General features: G+C 42.3%; 1 protein-coding gene across 1 annotated transcript in view; it reads left to right on the forward strand.

Moving 5' to 3' along the window:
• Positions 1 to 21,340, forward strand: part of TRPC7 (transient receptor potential cation channel subfamily C member 7) — a 131,563-nt gene that overhangs the window by 78,569 nt on the left and 31,654 nt on the right. Inside the window, exons 4-5 of the mRNA XM_004420162.3 lie at positions 4,628 to 4,844; positions 17,548 to 17,781. Coding sequence (XP_004420219.2) covers positions 4,628 to 4,844; positions 17,548 to 17,781 — 451 coding nt within the window. The remainder of the gene's footprint in view (positions 1 to 4,627; positions 4,845 to 17,547; positions 17,782 to 21,340) is intronic.

A 21,340-nucleotide genomic window follows, 5' to 3' on the forward strand; every position in this document is an offset into this window, starting at 1 on the left:
CCAAAGGACATATGAAACAGTCAAGATATTTTTAGTCTTTCCTTTCACCATTTAGAAAGAAATCTTTTCAAGTTTGACAGAGATATTATATTACTGGCGATTACAGAGGTGTCACATCTTCCATGTGAAGAAACCAGCTCTCTCTAAAGGCTCCTGATGCCCAGAAAACAATGTCCTCCAAGACGAGGGGCACAGTGGAGAAATCTGTGAATGTGCCAGTATTCCTCCTACCAAGGGGTCACTGCCTTTATACGTGTCTAGTAATTCCATGAAAAAGCCAGTGTCATTCCAGCAATTCCATGTTCTAATAACCTTATTACACCTCCCTCGAAGAAATTAGACCTTGATATTCTTTTATAAATGTATTCATAAAATGTCACTGCTAAACCTCATCAAACAGCTAATGTCCATCAATGTCCAGAAAATGTTGATATTTCTGTACTCAACCTAACAGTGCATTTACTTCCTAATAGTTGTTGTCCTAATTTAGAGACTATTAGGGACACTAAAATTACTTAATTAGCCTGTCAAAATCACCTCATCATTTCTTTCCTATTGAATTCCTAAGGCTGTCAATTCTATTTTTACCAAGTTTCTGAAGGTCCCTAACAAAGACAGTTAAATAAGGAGATTATAAGGTTAAGGGTGTCAAAGGAAGTTCAACTTACTAATATGGCAGCTAAAGAGGGAACCAAGTCACAGATGTGTACACGTGGTGATAACTTGCAGGTCTGGAGTATGAGACAGGTTTGTCAGGATCAATAAAGAGAACAGTGATTTTTTATTTTATCATTTCTCATTGTAACCATCAACATGGGTGAGGTCAGGCAGCCCACTGAGAGGCCGGTGAGTTCTTATCTGCATGGATGCTCTCAGGTAGAGCTTTTCCTAGAGAGTTCTTTATCCTCTCAACAAGGGCTCCAATGCCAAAGGGCCTTTATGACTGATTAGGCTGTTTTCTATCTTTTGCTATTCCATTCTGATTAATAATTTAGGTTGTTTGCCTGTTAAAATCCGGGAGCCGAAAGAGTAACAGTCATCCTCAAGGGCTTATGGTATCTCTGTAGCAGGAGGACTGGGGTAGAAGTCAGCATCATGAAAGTATGGGGAAACCACACAAGTTCTAATTACAAAAGTGTGAAGGGGAAGCTGACTTCCTCCATTACCTGATAACCTTTGCTGTTCAATTATCCTTATAAATTAGTCCCTGGACTCAGGCAGGCAGAGCTGTAAACAACTTTATACTCCTACCTGATGTCTTTGTAGTATGCAATCTATCAGTCCTTACTGCAACATAACTCTCATTTGCAGAAATATCGAAGTGTTAGTCTTTGCCCCCAGCCCCCTCAGCCCCATCCCAAACAAAAACATCTAGTGAGGAAGGCGTGAGGGACTCTGCAGCTTCTGAAGATCCCTGGTTTGCCTTGCCAAAGCTGAAATGGTTTGAAACAAGGTCCTCAAACCATGTGGTCCAGAGCCAACCAGGAGAGGATAGTTCTCCAAAAGCCTCTGTGTCCCTCTCATTTGTCTCTACCAGAGTGCTACACTAGATTAAAGAAAATCATGATGCAATTTTTGAAGCATTGTCACGGAGGGGAAGGGAAATTTGTGCCAAGAAATAGAGCATTTTTTGCTCTTTTATTACAAAAGCTTCTGCCCTCAAATCCAAAAGGAGAGTGCATCACCTATCACCCTGCTGGGATAAGATTTAAGAGTGCCAGAAGCCTGGTCACTTGCATACTTAGCCAAGCCTGAACCCTGCAACATTCTCTCCCAATCTCTCCATCTATTTCCTACTACAGTGTTTAGCTGTGTCTCTCTCCACTAAAAAATCAGCAACTTTGCAGGGAAGGACCAAATCTTATAGTTTCTTTTATAACCATCATCTCCAGTGCCCAGCATCATCTTGCACATGGACAGTACCCCAAAAGGGCTCATGACGTAAATACATAAGGATTCTGTGTAGGTCTCCCTTTGTGAACCCTTGTGTATAAGCTTTTGAAGAGTCAGTCAAGTTTCTTTTAAGCTTCCCCTTAGGGAAATTGCCTGATGCCCTCCAGTGCCACATACTAAGTGCTTCCTATGTGCAAGGCAGTGTTCTGCTTTGCACATATTAAATAATTCATTCCTTACATCAACCCTATGTGGTACTATTTTATCCCCATTTTACAGATGAAGAAACTGAGACACAAAGGGATTAAGTATCTTGCCCAAAACTATGGAGCTGTGATTTAAACCTAGGGTCTCTGGCTCCAGAGACCTGACCTTAACCACTGCACATGTACACACACACACACACGTACACACACACACCAGCCTCCCCCCCCCCCAACCCCGCCCAGTTACATCAGCAGCGTTACAACCTCCAGTGCTGAATGTAAACATCTTAGTGCTGACTAACTGACTTTGGAATGGACTTGACTCAGATCTTCAGAGTTAGCAGGACCTTTCTAGAAGGGAGGAGTCAAACGACCATATGACAAACTTTCCTTTTCTTTCCTTAGAAGCCCTACCTCTGAAATCCCACTATTACTTAGCACCTCTTCAGCCCCCAGGACAACGGGTGGATTCACAGGGTAATGTGAGGACACCCTGATTAGAGACACCTAGTGAACATTCCCCTCACCCCCAAGAAAGGAAGATTCCTGAGCCCTAGGTTAGATATTTTGAATAAGAATTTTGGAGGGAGCATTCTGAGGAATCTGCCGCTAATTTAACCAGGATCTCTCTAAAATTTGAGAACCATTCTAGCCATAAAGATGTTCATGTTTCTTTTTGGAATGCTTGATCCAAAGTTTGCCTCCATTCAGCTTTCCAACTTGTACACTGAGCCCTGGCTTGAGGCCATCGGCCCCTGGTGATGAGTGAGGGTGGCATTTGGTGAAGGAGACTCTGGCGGTACACACTGGGGAGCGACGCTGCAAACATTCTCTGCATGCTCTACTGCAGTTATGGCTACCTTGTGGGTATGTGGCTACCATGCCCCAGTTAGGTGCTTACACCTGTGGTTAGGGTTAAGAGCCTGGTGACTTGGAACACAGAGGTGTGTCAACCAGTAAAAACAGGTGCCCACCCCTGTGCTCTCATGAATGCAGTTTATTTGGAGCTAATTTAGCAGTGCTACTTAGTTGTTCTCACATTCATATATATATTTCCCAGAGTAAAAGAACAGTACCCAGGAAGTTTGGGGTGAGCCAGAGACTGAGCACTATATGACAATTTGACAATGCACGTGAATCCAAATAAGTTTTTTCCAGCACCAGTAGGGATTCCCAATGTCCGGACCTGAGGTGTAGTTTTTTAAAAAAGATAAAAACTATCTATGGCATTAGAACCATAATAAATCATGTTACACTAATAACTGGCATAATTAAAGTGGATGATTACCATGCTGAAACATATTAAAAGAACATTACCAAGCCATCTGATTTATAAATGTTATGTTGAACATAGTCATAACTAGGGAAACTTTACCTGGAGAAACCCCTGTAACTGATCTTCTGCTGAACCAATAATCTATCTCCTGGGTGACATTTCACTCTAGGACTCCTGAATGAGGCAGAATGTGAACATCAATTAACCAGTCACTGGCTATAACTGAATGTCTGCCTTGGAGAAGGAACTGAGCTTCATAAGTTTCTCCCTTTGTTCTTGTCTTATTAGTATATCTGGATGAGGGTAAGATTTGTTGCTTAGGTGAGGGTGATGGCAGTGACCTGGAAGAGACCTGGGTGAGCTCACTAGTACACGGTCAGCAAAGACTCACCATACAGCCTCCAGTGTAGTCCTCAATGATCCAAGTGACCTTTGGATGGCATGTCAGGGATAGAGAAGATATGCCCAATACTTGCTCCCTAACAGGGCATCTTTTGGATGTCAGGCTCACGTGGAACAACTGCACAAGGCCACAGGGAAAATCTCAGTAAGCCTTAGAGTAGTATCATAGAGGCTGTGATCTGTACACACATGGCAATAAAATGAAAATTTTTAAAAGCAGGAAAAAAGTCCTTTATGTCTGGAAACTAAATAACCTCTGAGTTAAAAAGGAAATCAAAAGGGAAATTATAAAATATTTATAACTAAATATCAGTGAAAATGCTACAGGTCAAAACTTATGGGAACATAGCTCAAGTAGGAAAACATATAACTTTAAATAAATTTACCAACATATAAGAAACATTGAAAACAAATCATCTAAGCAGTAAAACTCAAGAAAAAGGACAAAAGAGCAACAGAGCATATCCAAAGTGTATTTTTTAAAATTCTGAACTCTATTAAAACAGATTGTTTTTTTCCCAGATTCAAGGGGCATAAAATTCATATCCATGTGGCTGCAGGCAGCTGTGCAGTCAGACTGGAACATGGTGATATACCACTGTGTTCTACTCCTTTCTCTTACCACTCCCACTTAGTCTTCTAAATAGGAAAAATCAGTCAGTAGAAAGTAGATTTGGTCAAGCAGCATCTCACATAAAAGTGCTAGAGAAAATGTTGTCTGGATTCAGTTAGTAGCTTCTGTCCAAGACAGGATTCTCTGGGTCAACTTTCGGCAAAAGTGTTTTAACGAGAGACCTGCACCCACCTAGAGCTGTCAGTTTAACATGTCTTGTACATATTTTGATTCCAGCTAGGACGAACCCTGAGGAGTCCTTTCATGAAATTTGTAGCCCATGCAGTTTCTTTTACAATCTTCTTGGGATTGTTAGTTGTGAACGCATCTGACCGCTTCGAAGGTGTTAAAACCCTACCCAACGAAACCTTCACAGACTACCCAAAACAGATCTTCAGAGTGAAAACCACACAATTCTCCTGGACAGAAATGCTCATCATGAAGTGGGTCTTAGGTAAGCAAGTCACTCAATTACTCTCTCCTCCCCTAATCATAATAGGACATTATTCAACTCTGACTTCTGAAGTTCTTCCTTTCTTCTTGAGTCTACTCTTGGCAGACAGGATGGTGAGTGAATGCTCAACAAGGAAGTCAAAGTCAACTTCTCTATGTGCTGGTGTGTAAGATGCACAGACCTGTAATAGAAATCCCAATTTTGAAAGGGGACGTTTGGGGGAAACTCGTTACATACTTTCATTATACAAGTATTGAAAGTGATCATAAAGTGGCTTTGCACAGGAAATGGCTTTGCTCATTTAAATATAGTCTACTGACGGCCTTAGGATATCAAGTTCTGCTTCTGAAAAAGAGTATAAAATTGCATAGCTTATAAGATATTTTTTTGTTATTGAATACTGATATACAGTAGAATTGTGAAGATAAATATAAATCTAAAAAGTTAGAGGAGTAACATTTTCTCATTTTTTGTGTTATCAAATGCAACGAAGCTGTGAAATTCCTCTTTGTGGTGATATTTTGTGCTGCCAGGGTCTGCCACTGGAATTGCCAAAGAAAGTGTTCCCAATTTTCTCATTGAATAGCTAAGAAAGCCTATCTCTCTTTTGCCCAAATCATAAGCACTATCACTAGTAGGAATAAGCAAGATAAAATAAAACTGTCAATGGCTAAAATAATACATGACAAAATGTGTTATAGATTTTTCTAACACTGAAAACTGCAAAATTGATTGGTAAAAAAATCAGACTTGGCAGGAAAAAAACGAAAAATTCCAAAAGTTATAATAGTGATATTGTATATAACCGAAACTTGATCAATAAATTGTAAGATTTACATTAAATAGATTCGAATTTGATGGGAATGTTTTGAATAAAACAAAACTGAAGATAGAAAGATTGAAAAAATTTTACTATGCAGTATCAAGATATTATCAATTAATTAAACTGCTCTAACAGTATTCACCCCAGATTTGCTTTCTTGACAAAAGTTCAACATTGGTATAATTTTCATTTTGCTTAAGTTAGCAAACATTAAGTCAAAATGTATTCAGGGTCAAACAGTCTGTGCCATCAAACAAAATCACCAAAGAACAAATACTTTAAAAGATAGCCCAACACATGGCCTGTGCTAATTAAATAATACAGCCTAAGAGAGCCACAGAGTTGAACCACTGGAGAGTATCCTACTGATGCCTAAGGTGAGGACAACTGGGAATAGGTCTCTAAGCTGGATCTCTCAATAGGTAGAGGGAGATGAGGAGAAGAATGGTTTGATGCAAAGCACAGAGGCAGAAAAGCACACAATGTTCCTAGGGGCTTTCAACCAACCAGCAAGTCTGTGACCAAAGGCTCATTTAGTGGAGTCACTGGCATAAAGTTGGAAAGGGACATTAAAGCCTGCTGCAGAGTGAGTTCTGTAGTCTCACTTTCACAGTTCAGAGTCTATCCCAATTCTTTCTAGCACATCCCCCATGGTTTAACTAAACTAAGCATTTTAACACTAGGCACTTTACAATGGACTGAATGTTTACGTCTCCCAAAGTTCATATGTTAAAACTCTAATCCCAATGTGATGGTGTGAGGAGGTGGGGCCTTCAGGAGGTGATTAGGTCATGAAAGCAGAGGCTTCATGAATGGGATTAGTGCCCTTATGAAAGAGACCCCAGAGAGCTCTCTGACCCTCCTCTGCCGTGTAAGGATAGAAAAAGCAGTCTGCAACCTGGAAGAGCACACTCACCAGAACCCAGCCTTACTGGCACCCTGATCTCGGACTTCCAGCCTCCAGAACCATGAGAAATAAACTTCTGTTGTTTATAAGCCACTCAGTTAGAACAGCCCAAACTGACTAAGACACACTAAGAAAAAAAAAAAAGCTCACACGTTGGGCTTATGGATAAAACTTAAAGTATTTATGGCACCAATCACTCACCCATCCCATGTCCCCACCTGGACCGCAGGCAGAAGACTCAGGTGAGTGCAACCATACTTCCCCTTAAGTGGGTGTAGCTACCATATACTAATGGCTCCTAATGAACCCTGACTTCCTCCTGAGTTTCCTTGTATTTCTCTTCCTGGGTGTCAGACATTAGCCCAATAAGAGGGATGCATCTCCAGCTACAGGGTTCCCAACTTGTATAGCTTGGTCCCAGTTTCTGCCCCAAAAACAGAGCTGAGTTTTCAAGACAACTACATTGTCTTGTATTGTAGTATTGTAGGGGGAGGACTTATTTCTCATTGATCCACTTCCTGTTACATTTCAGACAGAAGAAAGATTCTGACTACTTTTTCTTACTTAGATAATTTTTTCACTTTTTACGGTGAATAATTTTAAGAATAGGCAAAAATCAAGAGAAGAATATAATGAACTCCATGGACCAATCTCTCATCTTCAAAAATTAGCAAGTCCTGGCTAATCTTTGTTTCATTCATACCTCACCTACTTCCCTTCTCCCAACCCTGTAGTATTTTGAAGCAAATCCCAGGTATCATAATATTTCATCTATAAACATTTTTGTGTGTATCACTAAACGATAAGTTCTCTTTTTCTTTTTTGTAATCTTTTTTCTCCCTGTACTTCAAGTTCACTGATATTTTTTCTGCATTTTCTGTGATTTTAATCCCCAACCAATAAATTTTTCCTTTCAGATATTGTATTTTTCAATCCTTGAAATTCCATTTGGTTCTCTTTTATGTATTTCATTTCCTTCCTCATGACGTTTGTATCTTCCCTCAAATCCTTGAATATACTGTGCATATTTATAGTAACTGTTATAGAGGCCTTGACTTCTAATTCCATCATCTCTGTCATTTCTTGGGTAGTTTCTATTGACTAATCATTCTCCTGATATGAATCACATTTTCCTGCATCTTGGTGTGTTAGTAATTTTTGATTGACTGATGGGCACTTTACATGATATGTTATTGAGCATCTGGATTTTGTTCCTTTAAAGGAACTGTTTCTTTAAAGAGTTTTTGGCTTTATTCTGATAGGCTGTTAAATTACTTGCAGATGAGTTTGGTCCTTTTTAAGCTTTCTTAGAGTAGATCTGGAGAAGCTTTACCATAGGGACTGTTCATCCTTGTACTATAGAGACACATATCTGGAGTCTCTACTAAATGCCCTGAGTAATCAACAAGGACTCTCAACTCTGGACGGTCAGAGCTCAAACATCTTTCCACTCTAGGTGAGCTCTGGAAACTGTTTAGCTTGCAGCTCTCCAGTTGTTGTTTGTGGAGTTTCACTCTATGCATTCCTGAATTCATATTCAGGAAACATTCAAAAGGACCCTGATGTAAATTTATGAACTTTTTTTGTTTGCTTGTTTTTGGTTTTGTTTTTTGGTTTTGTTTTGCATAGTACCCTTCTCTCTGGGACTCTGCCACACAACATCTAATCGCCTCAACCTTCCTGAACTCTAATCTCTCTCCAACTCAGAGGGACTGCTTCTCTGCTTCTGAGATCCCTCTCCATGCACTGCAGACTGGCATGTGCCACCAGAAAGAAAGACAGGGTGATCATACCTCACTTGTTTCCCTTTACTTAAGGATCACAGTCCTGTGCTGTTTCCAATGTCTGAATAATTTTTTTTTCTGTTTGTTACTCCATCATGGCTGGTAATAAAAATCAGGACTCTTTTTCTAAAACAGAACCATAAACATAAAAGAAAATTAATGATAATTAATTTCTTCATATATTCAAATATCTAGTCAGTATTCAAATTTCTTTGATTGCAGAGACACATTGAATAAATATCTGCATAGCTTGCTTTCTCTCTCCTGCAGGTCTCTGTTCAACTTTTACCTTATCAGGGTAGTGAAGCGGGTAAGAGCAAGCCCTCTTATCTCCCTTCTCTGAGAGGGTGAAATTTGAATAGAGACCTGAAGGAGAGAGAAAGCAAGCTATGCAGACATCTGGTAAAGAGCATTCCAGACAGAAGGATCAGATGTGTTAAAGGCCTGGATTCAGGAGCAAGCTGGACATGTGTGAGGAACAGCAAAGAAACTAATGTGGCTGGAGCATAGTGAACAAGGGGGAGTGAGCAGAGATGAGGTCAGAGGGAGAGGCAGAGTCAGATCATGCAAGGCCTTGTAGGCCAAGGTACAGAGTTTAGATTTTATTCTGAGTGTGACAGGAAACAAGTAGAGAGTTCTGAGCACAGAAGTGACATCATATGATTTAAGTTTCTAATGGATCGCTGGCTGCTGTGTAGAGAATAGATGATTCTAGAACAAGAGCCGAAGCAGGGAGACCAGTTGGGAGGCCACTGCAGTAATTCAGACAGGAAGTGGTTGGTTTTGAGAAGGTGGAGGATGGCGATTACATTTTGAAGGTAAACTTGATAATATTTACTGTTGGATTTTCTGTGGGGTGTGAGAGGAAGAGAGTAGTCGAGGAAAATTCCAAGTTGTTTAGCTCAAGTAATGGTAAAAATAGAGAGCCACTCACTAAGATAGGAAAGACCAAGGGAGGAGCAGTCTGGAGAGGGAGCAGAGATGGAAATCAAGAGTTCAGTTTGAGATATCTATTAGATATCCAAGTGGAAATGTCAAGTAGCAATTGGATATACATGTGCAAAGTTCAGAGATGCTGGGGCTGGAGACATAAATTTGGGCATTCCGTGTCTTTAAAGTAAATTATATGCAATCACCTAGACTGTGAATGTGGACAGACGAACTGAGGACCAGTATTTAAAGGATGGAAACAATATGGATAGAAAGATGAGAAGAGTCCAGCAGAGGAGACTGAGGTAAGAGGAGAGCCAAGAGAGTGGTGTCCCAGAAGCCAATCAAAGTAACTGTGTCAAGAACCAGGGAGTGGTCACTTCTGTCAAAAGCTGCTGCAAGATCAAGCAACATGAGGCCTGAGACCTGACCACTGAATCTGGAAGCAAAGTTCCTGAGTAGTAAGAGGGATGGGATCCAGCATGCAAGTGGAGGACCTGGCCTTAGCAGGAACATGGACACTTCACCCACTGTAACAGGAGGGAAGGTGGAGTTGAGGGCACAGAGCTTGGCAGATGCAGTGGTAGGAGGAATGTGGAAGTTTTCTGATATTTCTTCTATTTTCTTAATTTTGTTCTCAATAAATATTTCTAGTTATTAAGCATTATATTATATACCAGGCACTGTGCCAGATACTGGGAAGCAGCTGTAAAATAAGACTAACATTATCTTATCCCTAAATACCTTCTGGAGCTCTTTAATTATTACAAAATAATAACCTTCGAGAGAAAGATTTGGAGCACTGTGTTCACTGTGTTCTGCTGTTGGCACACCCTAAAGTCCACAATCTGATCCACTCTCTGCTCAGACACAGACAGGCTTGAAATGGGATCAGGCCCCTATTGATGGAATCTTCAAATTCTACTCCCAGGCACTGCTGGGAAGGCCTGGGATCAGCTAGAAACACAGCAGCCCAGTTCTTTTCTCCCATAATGTATCATACTCATAAATGCAGTACTTTTACAGACTGTTTAGAAAAACACCCAAACCATTACGCCCTTTCTACCAGTAGCAGCCCCAGAGCTGAAGAGAACCTCAGGACCCTAACAAGTCCAGCCTGCTCCTTTCGGGGATGAAGAGGTTGACCGCAAAGAGGTAAAGGCCTTAACCAGGCGTCCCTGCTTCTGCCCTTCCCGCTCCTGTGCCTCAGTGTATTCTCAGCACAGGAGCTAGAGTGATCCATTTAAAATGCATCAGGTTTTGTCACATTTTGCCTCAAAACTTTTCAGCGGCTTCCCATCTCCCTCAGAGCGACAGCCAACGTCATTATAATGGCCTATAAAGCCCTCCACCCCATCTCTATGCCCTCATCTCCCACCACTTTCCACCTCACTCATTCTGTTGCAGCCCCACTGGCTTCCTTGCTTCACACTGTTTTTCCCTCAGAGCCTTTGCTTGGGCTGTCTGCTCTGCCTGAGAATTCTTCCTGCAGGTAGCTAGACGGCTCACTTTCTCACCTCCTCAGGTCTCTGCTCAAAAGTCTCCTTCTCAAAGTGCAGCCTTTTTAAACCAAGCACTTAAAATTACAAGTTCCTCCACCTGCACTGTCCTCCTGGCCCCCCTTCTCTTTTTCTTCCTCACAGTTAACACCTCTGACAATACTACATGCTTTCCCTTGTTTCTTGCTGTCTTGATAATTATTAATATTTCTATAATTTCCGTAAGCATACAAATTTGTAGTTGACTCTTTTAGTCTTCTGTTAGCCCTCTGTCCATGTGGCCATATGGTTTTCCAAATGACCTCATCAATGGCCACATACTGTGACAATAACTTTCTTCCCCAAGCCCCTACTCCTATTGGGCAAGTAGGTTGTTCTTCTTCTGCTGTACAGTTGTGTGGAAAGGCCAAACCCAATCAGAAATACATTCTTCCTCCCTCCAGATGCTTTACCTGATTACCAGCAGAATTTTGATAAAATTCTAGTTGTCAATCCAGCAAATTTAAGGCATGGGCAGAGGAGGTGGAGGACAGAAGGAGACTAAGAAGATACACTCAGAGGGAAAAGAGAAGCTAGAGCACAATAACAAGGAAGCCAAGAGAAGAGTATCATTGAAGGAGGAGGGATGAATCTGCTAGTAGACATGTGTGCTGCAGCACGGTCAAAAGAGCTCCTCTAGGGAGGACTAAATGAACCAGAGACCATCACTCCTCCTTCCAGGCTGGAGAATTTCCAACAACAATTTATATCATAGGAACCTATCTTTCTTGCCTGTATCATAAGCAGCGACTCTGGGGTAGTTCTAAGAGCTTATAATAAGGCTTTTCAATTGGAGATTGTGGCTCGAGAGACACTCATCAGAGGACTCTGTAATAACATTAGGAGTTCCCAGAAAGCCATCAGGCTTGGAGGGCAGGAAGCCTCGCCACAATGCATGTCATTTCTCCCTCTAGGAACAGAATCATGTCATGAAGATTCTTTCTACAGCACTGCTAAACCTGGCGTGTTTTCTTAAACACATGCCCCAGTATCAAAAGCTCAATTGAGATATAAATGCCCAGCATAGTAGGAAAATACACTTAAAGGGCTGGAAAAGAGGAAAGAACTTGGGACTGGGTGTCAGGAAACCTAGTCCTGACTCTGTGTCTTCCTCCTTGTTGGCTCTGCCTCTCTGAATTTCAGTTTTTACATGTGTAAAATGTGAGGATCAAGCTGCTCCCTCGCCCCACCCAGGATACAAACTATTTGAGGGCAGTGCTAAGTCCTAGCTCTGAAATCACACACCTAGGTTTAGCCAAGAACGAAATTGTAAAATCATATGTGCTAGGTTCCTTGCCTAATTCGTTCTTTAGATGGTGTCTTCATTTATTTAGGTAAGATTTCCAGGCAGACTACTCCAACTAAGTTGCCAAAGTTTCTCCCAACAAGTTAGATCACGTTGCTGCTCTGCTTATCACCTTTAGGGGCTGTCTAGGTGCTCAGGATGAAGCCCAGTCTCTTCCTCATGGCCTGAAGGAGGGCCTTCCATGGTCTTCTTGGCCTTCATTAACGTTTCCTGCTGCCAATCTCCAGCCCCACTCCCTGACCCTTGAGCCATACTGAGCATCCTACAGTTCCCCAGAAGAGCCTGCTCACTTCCATGGTCACCATCTGCAACACATTGCCAGCCCTTCCTCCTTCACCAAGCTAACTTCTGGTTCCTCACACCAAGAGTTACCTCCTCCATGAAGTCACTCCATTCAGTCGACAGATACAAGCTGTTCAAGGCACTCTTCTGGGTCTCACGATTACAATGCTCACTGCACTTATCTCTGTGTCTCCACAAATGGTTCCCTGGACATTTTTTATTACAGCACCTGTCACCCTGTAGCACTACTGTTTGTGGATACATCTGTCTCCAGCACTAGAATGAGCTTCCTAGGGAAGGGATGTAATCTTCTTGGTTATTGTATCCCCAGAATGGTGGCTGGCACAGAGTCAACACTCAACAGTGTCTGTTAAGTGGATGAATGAGTTCCCGACCAGTAAGAATAAGCTTGTGCCTAGTAGAGGGCCTGGTGGTGACAGCACAGTGGAGAGCAAGGGTCCTGGACTGCCTGTGTGGCTTTGGACAACTTACTTGCCATCTTTGTACATGAGTTTTTCCATGTAAAATGGGGTAAAGTGGGGATAATTACAGTAGCTACCTATCAGGCTATTAGGAAGATTTAGTGTTGGCAAAGTGCTTAGCACAAGGCCTAGCACCTAGCTGGTGCACAATAATTGTTAGCTACTAAAATCAGACAAGAGGAGGAGGAGCTTTGTTAAGAAAATTTTTAATCTATTAATATCATCTTCCTGCCTGGAAAACAAATGAATCCTGAATGTGTCTGAGGCTCAGGTTTGTTGCAAAGGACCTGCCACTGAGATAGTGTCTGGATGTTAGGGCTTGAGGGTTGAGAGCTTCTAGGCATCTTCTCCCTCCTGTGAGTTCACAGAACACCAACATTCTGACCCAATGATGAGAAGCTGACCAGCAAGAACAGACAGGCCTCCCAGGAGGAGGTGCTTTGGGAAGAAGTTTGCTCTGCTGGGGCCCCTGGGACAGTGTAGAGGAAGCCTTGGGGCCCATGACCATTTAAGGAATGTGTATATTTGAGTTTCACGGGATTTTGAAGGGGGATCCCTTCTGGATAGCATCTGAGGCAGGGATGGGAGTGAACAGCCTTTTGAACTGCCCAGCTCCATCTCAGCAGCCTGCAGGCCATTACTCAGAACCTGCCCAAATGAAGCTACTCGCTTCCCCCAAGGCTTCCTAGCATTTCCCAGCCTGTTCTTCTGCCAGCCAACCTCGTTAATTATCAGTGACCTTGTTCTCTGGCCTCCAGGCATCCAGTGAAGGGGATTTTGTCTGAAGGAGGCTCCAGGGCCCAGCATCCTTACCCTGAGCTCCTGGGCTCTAAACACTCCTCTGATTGACATGCTGGAGGCCAGAGACCACGATGCTCAGCTTGGATATAAAATGCTAAACTACTCTCAGCACGTTGGAAGCAGGGGGCCTAATTTCACTCACTAAAGTACTTAATTTCACACATTTCTTTTTTCATTAAGCATTCCTGCTGCTCAAACCCTTGGGCCCATGCTACTTTTACTCATGGCCTTGGAATAATTTAAATTAGTCTGGGTGAGTTAATATTTAAATCTAGGAAGACTGACATGGGCATTTGACCATGGAGGAAGTGATTTGCAATGCCCGATGAGGAGCTACTATATTGGTTAGAAAAGTCTGTTTTCTACAAATAATTTGCATTTCAGATTCATAGAGCTTTTAGTGCTTGAAATTATCCCAAAACCCCAATAAAATCAAGGTCTAAGGTCACAAACCCAGTCAGTAGCCAAGCTAGAACCTGAACCCAGGGCTTCCTGAATTACCGCCAGTGATGGCCCTAAGTGATAGCCTGTGATTCTCCTAGTGCCCAGCTAAAAGCAGTTCCACTAAGACATTAGGAATTTTAATTTGGGGTAGAGGAAAGCAACAAACATTATTTTCTCCAGCCTATAATGGTCTTTCTAATAACATTTTTTAAATATCTATTTGAACAGGCACAGAAGAAAGTACATTTCAGTGTTAAGAAAATTATTACTTCACTGAATTACCACACAAATTTTGAAAGGGTAAGCTTGAGAAGTATGGCTTTGTTAAGGAAAAAAAAAAAGGCAAGGTGGAGGTAGGAGTGTCTTGTAAACAGACCTGCAACGTCTGGGGATATTTCCTACTGTGGGGACTCCAACTGGATCCAGACATGCACATCTTAGAATCTGTTCCATCAAAGCCACGACTTCTCTCAATAGCTGCTCTCAAATTACTTTTCTCCTTAGAAAAACATTTAGTTTCAATTCCTTTTATTTAATGGACCATTTTCACCAGAAAAGGGAAAACTCTGATTAAAACAGTCCCTGGGCAGAGTCCCAGAGGAGTAAGGATAATCAGCTCATTACCCGAATTCGGCCAGATTTCGGGCCTGTGACCAAGTCAGCCAGGCTTCAGCCCCCATGACTATTTGTCTGCTCCTAATATCATCCCTGACTCCAGGCTTTTTAAGCAGCTGGGTCTTCAAAGGCAACTGTATTATATTGTGGTTATCTGCCAGTGTGCTTGGGTTTGAGGTCTGGCGTGAGAGGAGGGAACATCAAGCAAATGGTTGGAGGTGGAACTGTGGGGGACTGCTGGGTAGACATGCTTTGCTGTAATATCAGGTGTATGGAGATAGTGGGAGAGTATGGGAAGGTTTGACGGCCTAGCTTTGCAGTCTGGACTTATCTTGGGGTTATAAGGAATATACTGCAGGGGGAAGTGACCATGATCTGACCTGTACTTTAGGAAGCAAGAAGATGGAATTGAAAACTGAGAGGACAGGCTGGATCTGAGAGTCCGCCAGAGGAAGATCTGCACAACTGTGGTGATCAGGGTGACAGCCCGAGGAGTCAGGGGTGCAAGAGAAGGAGTACTGGGCAATGGTGGGACTGTGAGGTAGGGAGAGACAGGGAGGCCAGCTTGGGATATGTGGTATTTCTGGCACTGGCAGGATATCCACTTAGAGCAGTCTCTCCGCATGGTGGGAATTCAGCTTTGAAGCTCTTAAGAAAAATAGGAAGAGATACACCTGTGGGACATTTTTGCAATGATATGAAGGACAAAGCTTCAGGGGTGGAGGCACTTACTCAAGGAGAAAGGGAAGAATGAGAATGGCTGAAACCTTGGAGAGCAGCAGCCTTTAAGGGATGGGGGGAGGATAAGGAGCAACAAAGGAAGCTGAGGAGGAGCAGTGGGAGAGGCAGGAAGCACTTGGGAAGGCAGGCCGGCAGACGCACATGACGTCAGAGCCAGGGGAGTGCCGAAAGAGGCCAGCGTGTTAGGGAGCATGTGTTCAGTGAGCTGGAACTGTTTCACTAACCAACCAGTTAGTGATTCTTTTATCACATTAACCTCCTAAGTACGCAGGTTAAGTGTAACATGGTATAACACAGAAAGGGCTGGTTCTGCATCAAATCTTGCCCAGGTTTGAGTAGCTGTAAGATTCTTTGATGTCATTTACAAAATGCTCAAGAGTCTTTTCTAAACATCACCTGCTTTGAACTCAATTTTATTTCCTGGAGAGGCAGAATAACACAGTGGTCAAGAGCATGGACTCTAGGGGCAGACCTTCTGGATTCAAATTCCAGACCTCCTGCCTCCTAGTTTGGCACATTACAATTTTCTGTGCCTAATGAAACATTAGCTATAAAACTGGATAATGATAGAATGTTCTTCATAGGGCTGTTGCAAACTTTAAGGGAGTTAATATATACATATATATACAGAACACTGCCTAGCACATAGTAGGTGCTCAAAGTGTCATTGAATAGTTAAGTTTTAATAATCTAAACCAATTTAGTTTTAATAATCAGTGAATATAAAGATGCAGAATAGCACTATGCAATAGAAACACAGTGCAAGCCACAATAAGCCACATATTTAACTTTAAATTTTCTAGTAGCCAAATTATAAAAGAAACGGGTGAAATTAATCATATATTTTATTTAACCCAATATATCTAAAATATTATCATTTCAACATGTAATTAATATAAAAAATTATTGGGACATTTTACATTTGTTTTGTCTTTGAAATCTGGTGTGCATTTTACACTTATACAGCACCTCTCAATTCAACGGGCCACATTTCAAGTGCTCAATAGCCACATGTTGGACAGTGCAGGTACAGAAAGAAACACACCAAACTGTTCGTCTAGGCTACCTCACAAGGCTGGTTTAGAGGTGGGGTGGGTAAAGTAACATTTTGTTTACATACCTCTACATTGTTTAATGTATAACAATGAGAACATACCTCTTTAAAATCCAATGAACTATAAAAGAGTAAGAAAAAATTATTTTATATTAATTAATGCTCACTGAAACAATCCCAAAATTAATCACACTGAAACCATCATAGAAGTACAGAGGAAAGTATTCTCATCTGGGAGTTAGGAGAACTGGATTCTAGGTCTAATGTGGGACCTTCAGAAAGCCCCTTCCCATTCCCGGACCTCAGTTCCCTTACATTTCATTTAGAACTAGATGATTCCCTAAGACCTCCCAGTTCTTAAAATATATAAATGTTAGCCACCATACTTCTCCCATATTGCCTCCCAGAATTTATCAATGGATGAGAACTCTCTCCTCACTTTTGGAGATGGTTTATCTGTAAGCAGAGGGTCAGGTGACACACCTTCTTGCAGTCTGAGGATTTCCTGATTCTAAATCGGCCTTTGTTTGTTTGTTTTTTTTTTTCCTGTGAGGAAGATCAGCCTTGAGCTAACATCCATGCCAATCTTCCTCTTTTTGCTGAGGAAGACTGGCCCTGATCCAGCATCTATTGCCAATCCTCCTCCTTTTTTTGTTTTTCCCTTTTTCTCCCCAAAGCCCCAGTAGATAGTTGTATGTTATAGTTGCTGTATGTGGGACACCGCCTCAGCATGGCCGGAGAAAGGGTGCCCTGGTGCGCGCCGGGGATCCGAACCTGGGCCGCCAGTAGCGGAGCGCGAGCACGTAACCGCCAAGCCACCAGGCCAACCCCCTAAATCTGCCTTTGACGACACGTTTCAGTTTGCTCACAGCTATGAAGGTCCTCAGCTCCAAAGACCTTATATTTACATTTGTACCCTGGTTCCCTTCGTGTCCCCTGTGGTCACAAATGCCAAGGGAACTAAAAAACGAGCCTGACCTTCTCACTCTCCCGCAGGAATGATCTGGTCTGAATGCAAGGAAATCTGGGAGGAGGGGCCGCGGGAGTACGTGCTGCACCTGTGGAACCTGCTGGATTTCGGGATGCTGTCCATCTTCGTGGCCTCCTTCACAGCGAGGTTCATGGCCTTCCTGAAGGCCAGCGAGGCCCAGCTGTACGTCAACCAGCACGTGCAGGACGACTCGCTACACAACGTCTCGCTTCCGCCGGAAGTGGCGTACTTCACCTACGGTGAGTCGGCAGGTGCTCCGCGCACGTTCTGCCTGGCGCGCTTCCGGGGCGTGGCCGTGGGCTCAGCGTGGCTGGTCCCGCAGCTGGTGATTTGTGATGTGGCCGGCTTTGGTCACCTCCATTGCCAGCGCAGGCACCCCTCCAAACAAAGTCCCGCTGCCTGCAGTACAACCAGCTGAACAGAACGTGGAATTAGTGACTATAAGAAATGCATCTTTTTGTGTTATGAAGAATGGATTGGTTTTGGAAAGGCTCTTGGAACGTATCTGTGGGATGTTTTTTCTTTTTTTTAAAGAAAAATCTCGTTTCTGATGTGGATCCAGGAGCCCTAAGGGGGAATGTAAATCTGGAAAATTTTTTTTCTGTATTGGATCCCTATGTTTTCTGCAAAGATAAATCCTGCTTTCCCAGTTCAAAAGTTCTTTTCTCCTGGCAAGTTAGGTTCTTAGGAGATGCCTTAAGTCTTTCAAACCACAAGACTATACAGTGTGATGTAGTAGATTGAAATTTTAGGAAAAATAATAAGAGTTATAGCATTCATTTATTAAGGACCTACCAGGTGCCAGGAACCATATAGACATTTTACACCATAAACTTCAATCCTTGCAATAGCTCTGCAAAAGGGATCTTTTTTGTCCTATTTTATAGATAAAGAAACAGGTTTTCATGACAGGGCCCACAATGTTCCCAGAAATACAGGAATGCCTTGGATAGCAAGGGATCCTGGCCAGACGTGAACTGACAACCATGCAGAACGGCATAGTGCTTATGTTCCCAGACTTTGGAGTTAGAGAGATCTGGATTCAAATCCTACTTCTGTAGCTCACTGTGAGACCTTGTTTACTTAACTTTTCTGAGCCTCCATGTTCTCATATGTAAAACTGGGATTATGTCAGAAAATGTGTTTTGAGGATTAAATAAGATAGTGCTTATGAAGAATTTTGCATTGTGCTCTGAAAATATTAAATGCTCACTAAATGGTAACAGTTATTATCACTACTACCTCTTGGATCTTTCTTGCTCCAGCACTGTACTTTCTGGACCAAAAGAGAAAGATGAGTGGGGAGAAGAAACAGTAGATATTTGTTATTGTTACCAGTAAACCACCTGGACACTTAATAGGCACTCATTAATGACAGCTGCTGTATCATGAAGGGTTTGAGTGTCAAATGTCCCTGATAGATGAAGTCACGGGGCTCCTCTGACCTCAGAATCTTCCTGGTCAGGTACAGCAATGATCCGCAGAGGGTTGGCCACTTAACACAAAAGTTGAGTTTCTGCCCACATTCAATGCAGATTGTGTTACACAGATTATGTTACATGTAAATATGGTAGGGGAATACCCATTGAGAAATGGAGAGTCTTGTAGTATTATATATCATCCACTCTTCATTTGTTAGGTTAGCAAATTCAGACTTTTTAGAAGCAAAATGGGCTTGTATATTTTCCCCTCTGTGCTGCTCAGGGTTCATCAATGAAAGACGAGAGAATCTTGATATTGTGTTGGATACTTTTCTTAATGCCACGATTCAGGCTGCAGCATTGTCCACTTGTGACTTGTATTCCTTTTATGGATTGTATTAAGATCTCACCCAGCCCAAAGTATTGCACATTATTGCCCTTGTTTTGTGGATCACCTGTGCCCTTGGAAATCTTTTGGATCTCTCAGTGTTCACTTGTGCTCTAGTTGCAGGAGAAGAGAGCCCTCTTGTGGCCGGTCAGGCAGTGGTACCTTCCAACCTCTACAGCACCAAGGAGGCAGATCCCCATTTTTCAGGTTGTAATAGAGCAATTTTTCTCATGGAAAGAGCTCCAAGAAGAAGAAAATCCCTTTGTCTGAATCATCACAGTGCTGTTTTCTTTTACATCCATCACAACTCTTACAAGCCAGTCCAAGTAAAATATTTTTCACTAAAAGTTCTGACCTGGTCACCATGGTCTGACAACAGCTAAATCTATCTTAATAGATTATAGGAGTAGCTTTTATTATTCCAGCTGAGGTTTAAGATGCTAAATTATAGGAGGCAGAAAAAAGAAATTCCTTTTTGGTGTCTGTTTGAAGAAGGCAAGTCTTGTTTCATGTTATCTAAATGTGTTATTTATCCATAGAGGGCGACAGATATATTGGAAGAACATAATTTGTTCTCCTTTCTTGTCTTTTGTGGACTTCTGAGTTATGACCTTGATGAGAACATAGAGTTTATAATTTTATTACATTTCCAAATTTAATTTAAAATGCACTATGTGAAGCTTTGTGGCAAATAGAGGCCTTGAGTCCCTTACTAAAGGTTTCTTACTGCTTTTTATTATTATAATTAACAGAGTCTAGCTTTGAAAATAGAGAACAAAATTCTTCTTCTTCTGTCTCTCTTGGGGTGCCAAGAATGGCTATGTAATATCCTCACTGTCTGCATTTACATGGCTCTGAAAAGGACCCCATACCCCAAATCCAATCTTAAAAATGCAATAATAATATCTACTCTACAGGGCTGTTGTGAAAATTACAGCTAATGTAAGTGTAAGGGCTAATTTAGGTTTCTCAATGTTTTTCAATTTAAGTTTCACTTAGCACATTTCTCAACAGGGACCCTATTGTCTTTTTCAGCAGGGCAGTTTTCATGATACAGGTCTGTCTAGAGCATTGCAGGATATTAGCATCCCAGTAATACTCCTACCCTGTCATTGTGACAACTGCCGGCACCCACACACACTTCCCCAGGAGGAAGGTGCTGCCCTACTTAAGAATCACTGTATGCCCTGCCACATAGTAGGCAGCTTATTAGTGATAGATGCTGCTCCTTGTACCATTAGAACCGCAATAGGAACACTTTACAGATTTGCTATGCCGCAGGAGTAACCCCAGGGCAGCTCAGCCCCTCACCCGTGATCACAAGCAGAATCTCTCCAGCCCAGGACAGTTCCCAGGACTCTTGCCACCTTGAACAGGGCTATCATGGCAAATCTGGATGACTGGTCACTACTTTGGGATCCTTAGCTCAGTTGGGGAGCAACTGTCCCAGACACATACTGCCTGAGAAACAAAACCCAAGAACATTTTCTCAGGCAAGAGCCTTCCGATTCTTGGCCCTCAGGTGAGCTCATTTGTTCTGATTTGTGGCAAGTTTAAACTTGTGGTTAGGATTTCATCCGATCATTTAACCAACATTTATCAGCACCTGCTATATGTCAGCCAGACCCTATGCTAAGCACGTTACATGTATGATTTCATGTCATCTTCACTCCAGCTCTGTGTGGTTGACGATATTATCCCCAGTCTACAGATGGGGAAAATGAGGCTCAAAAAGGTTAATTGACTTGCTCAGAGTCATACAGCCAGTGAGTAGAAAGGCCACTTTCAACTTCAGTTCTGTCTAACTCCAAGTCCATGCTCTTCCCCATGACCTCCTCATGATGCTTACCAGCCAATGGGACAGGCCCTGCTTGGGGAGCTCAAACACTGGTAAGGAGGACAGAATAGCAAGCAGCATGGTAAGTTCCATGACAGAGGGGTTCACAGGATACTGTGGGAGCAGAAAGGGGAATGGGGAACCTGTCCCAA

The sequence above is a fragment of the Ceratotherium simum genome, chromosome 4 (genome assembly GCF_057802395.1).
Source record: "Ceratotherium simum simum isolate JZ-2026a chromosome 4, ASM5780239v1, whole genome shotgun sequence".
NCBI lineage: Eukaryota > Metazoa > Chordata > Mammalia > Perissodactyla > Rhinocerotidae > Ceratotherium > Ceratotherium simum.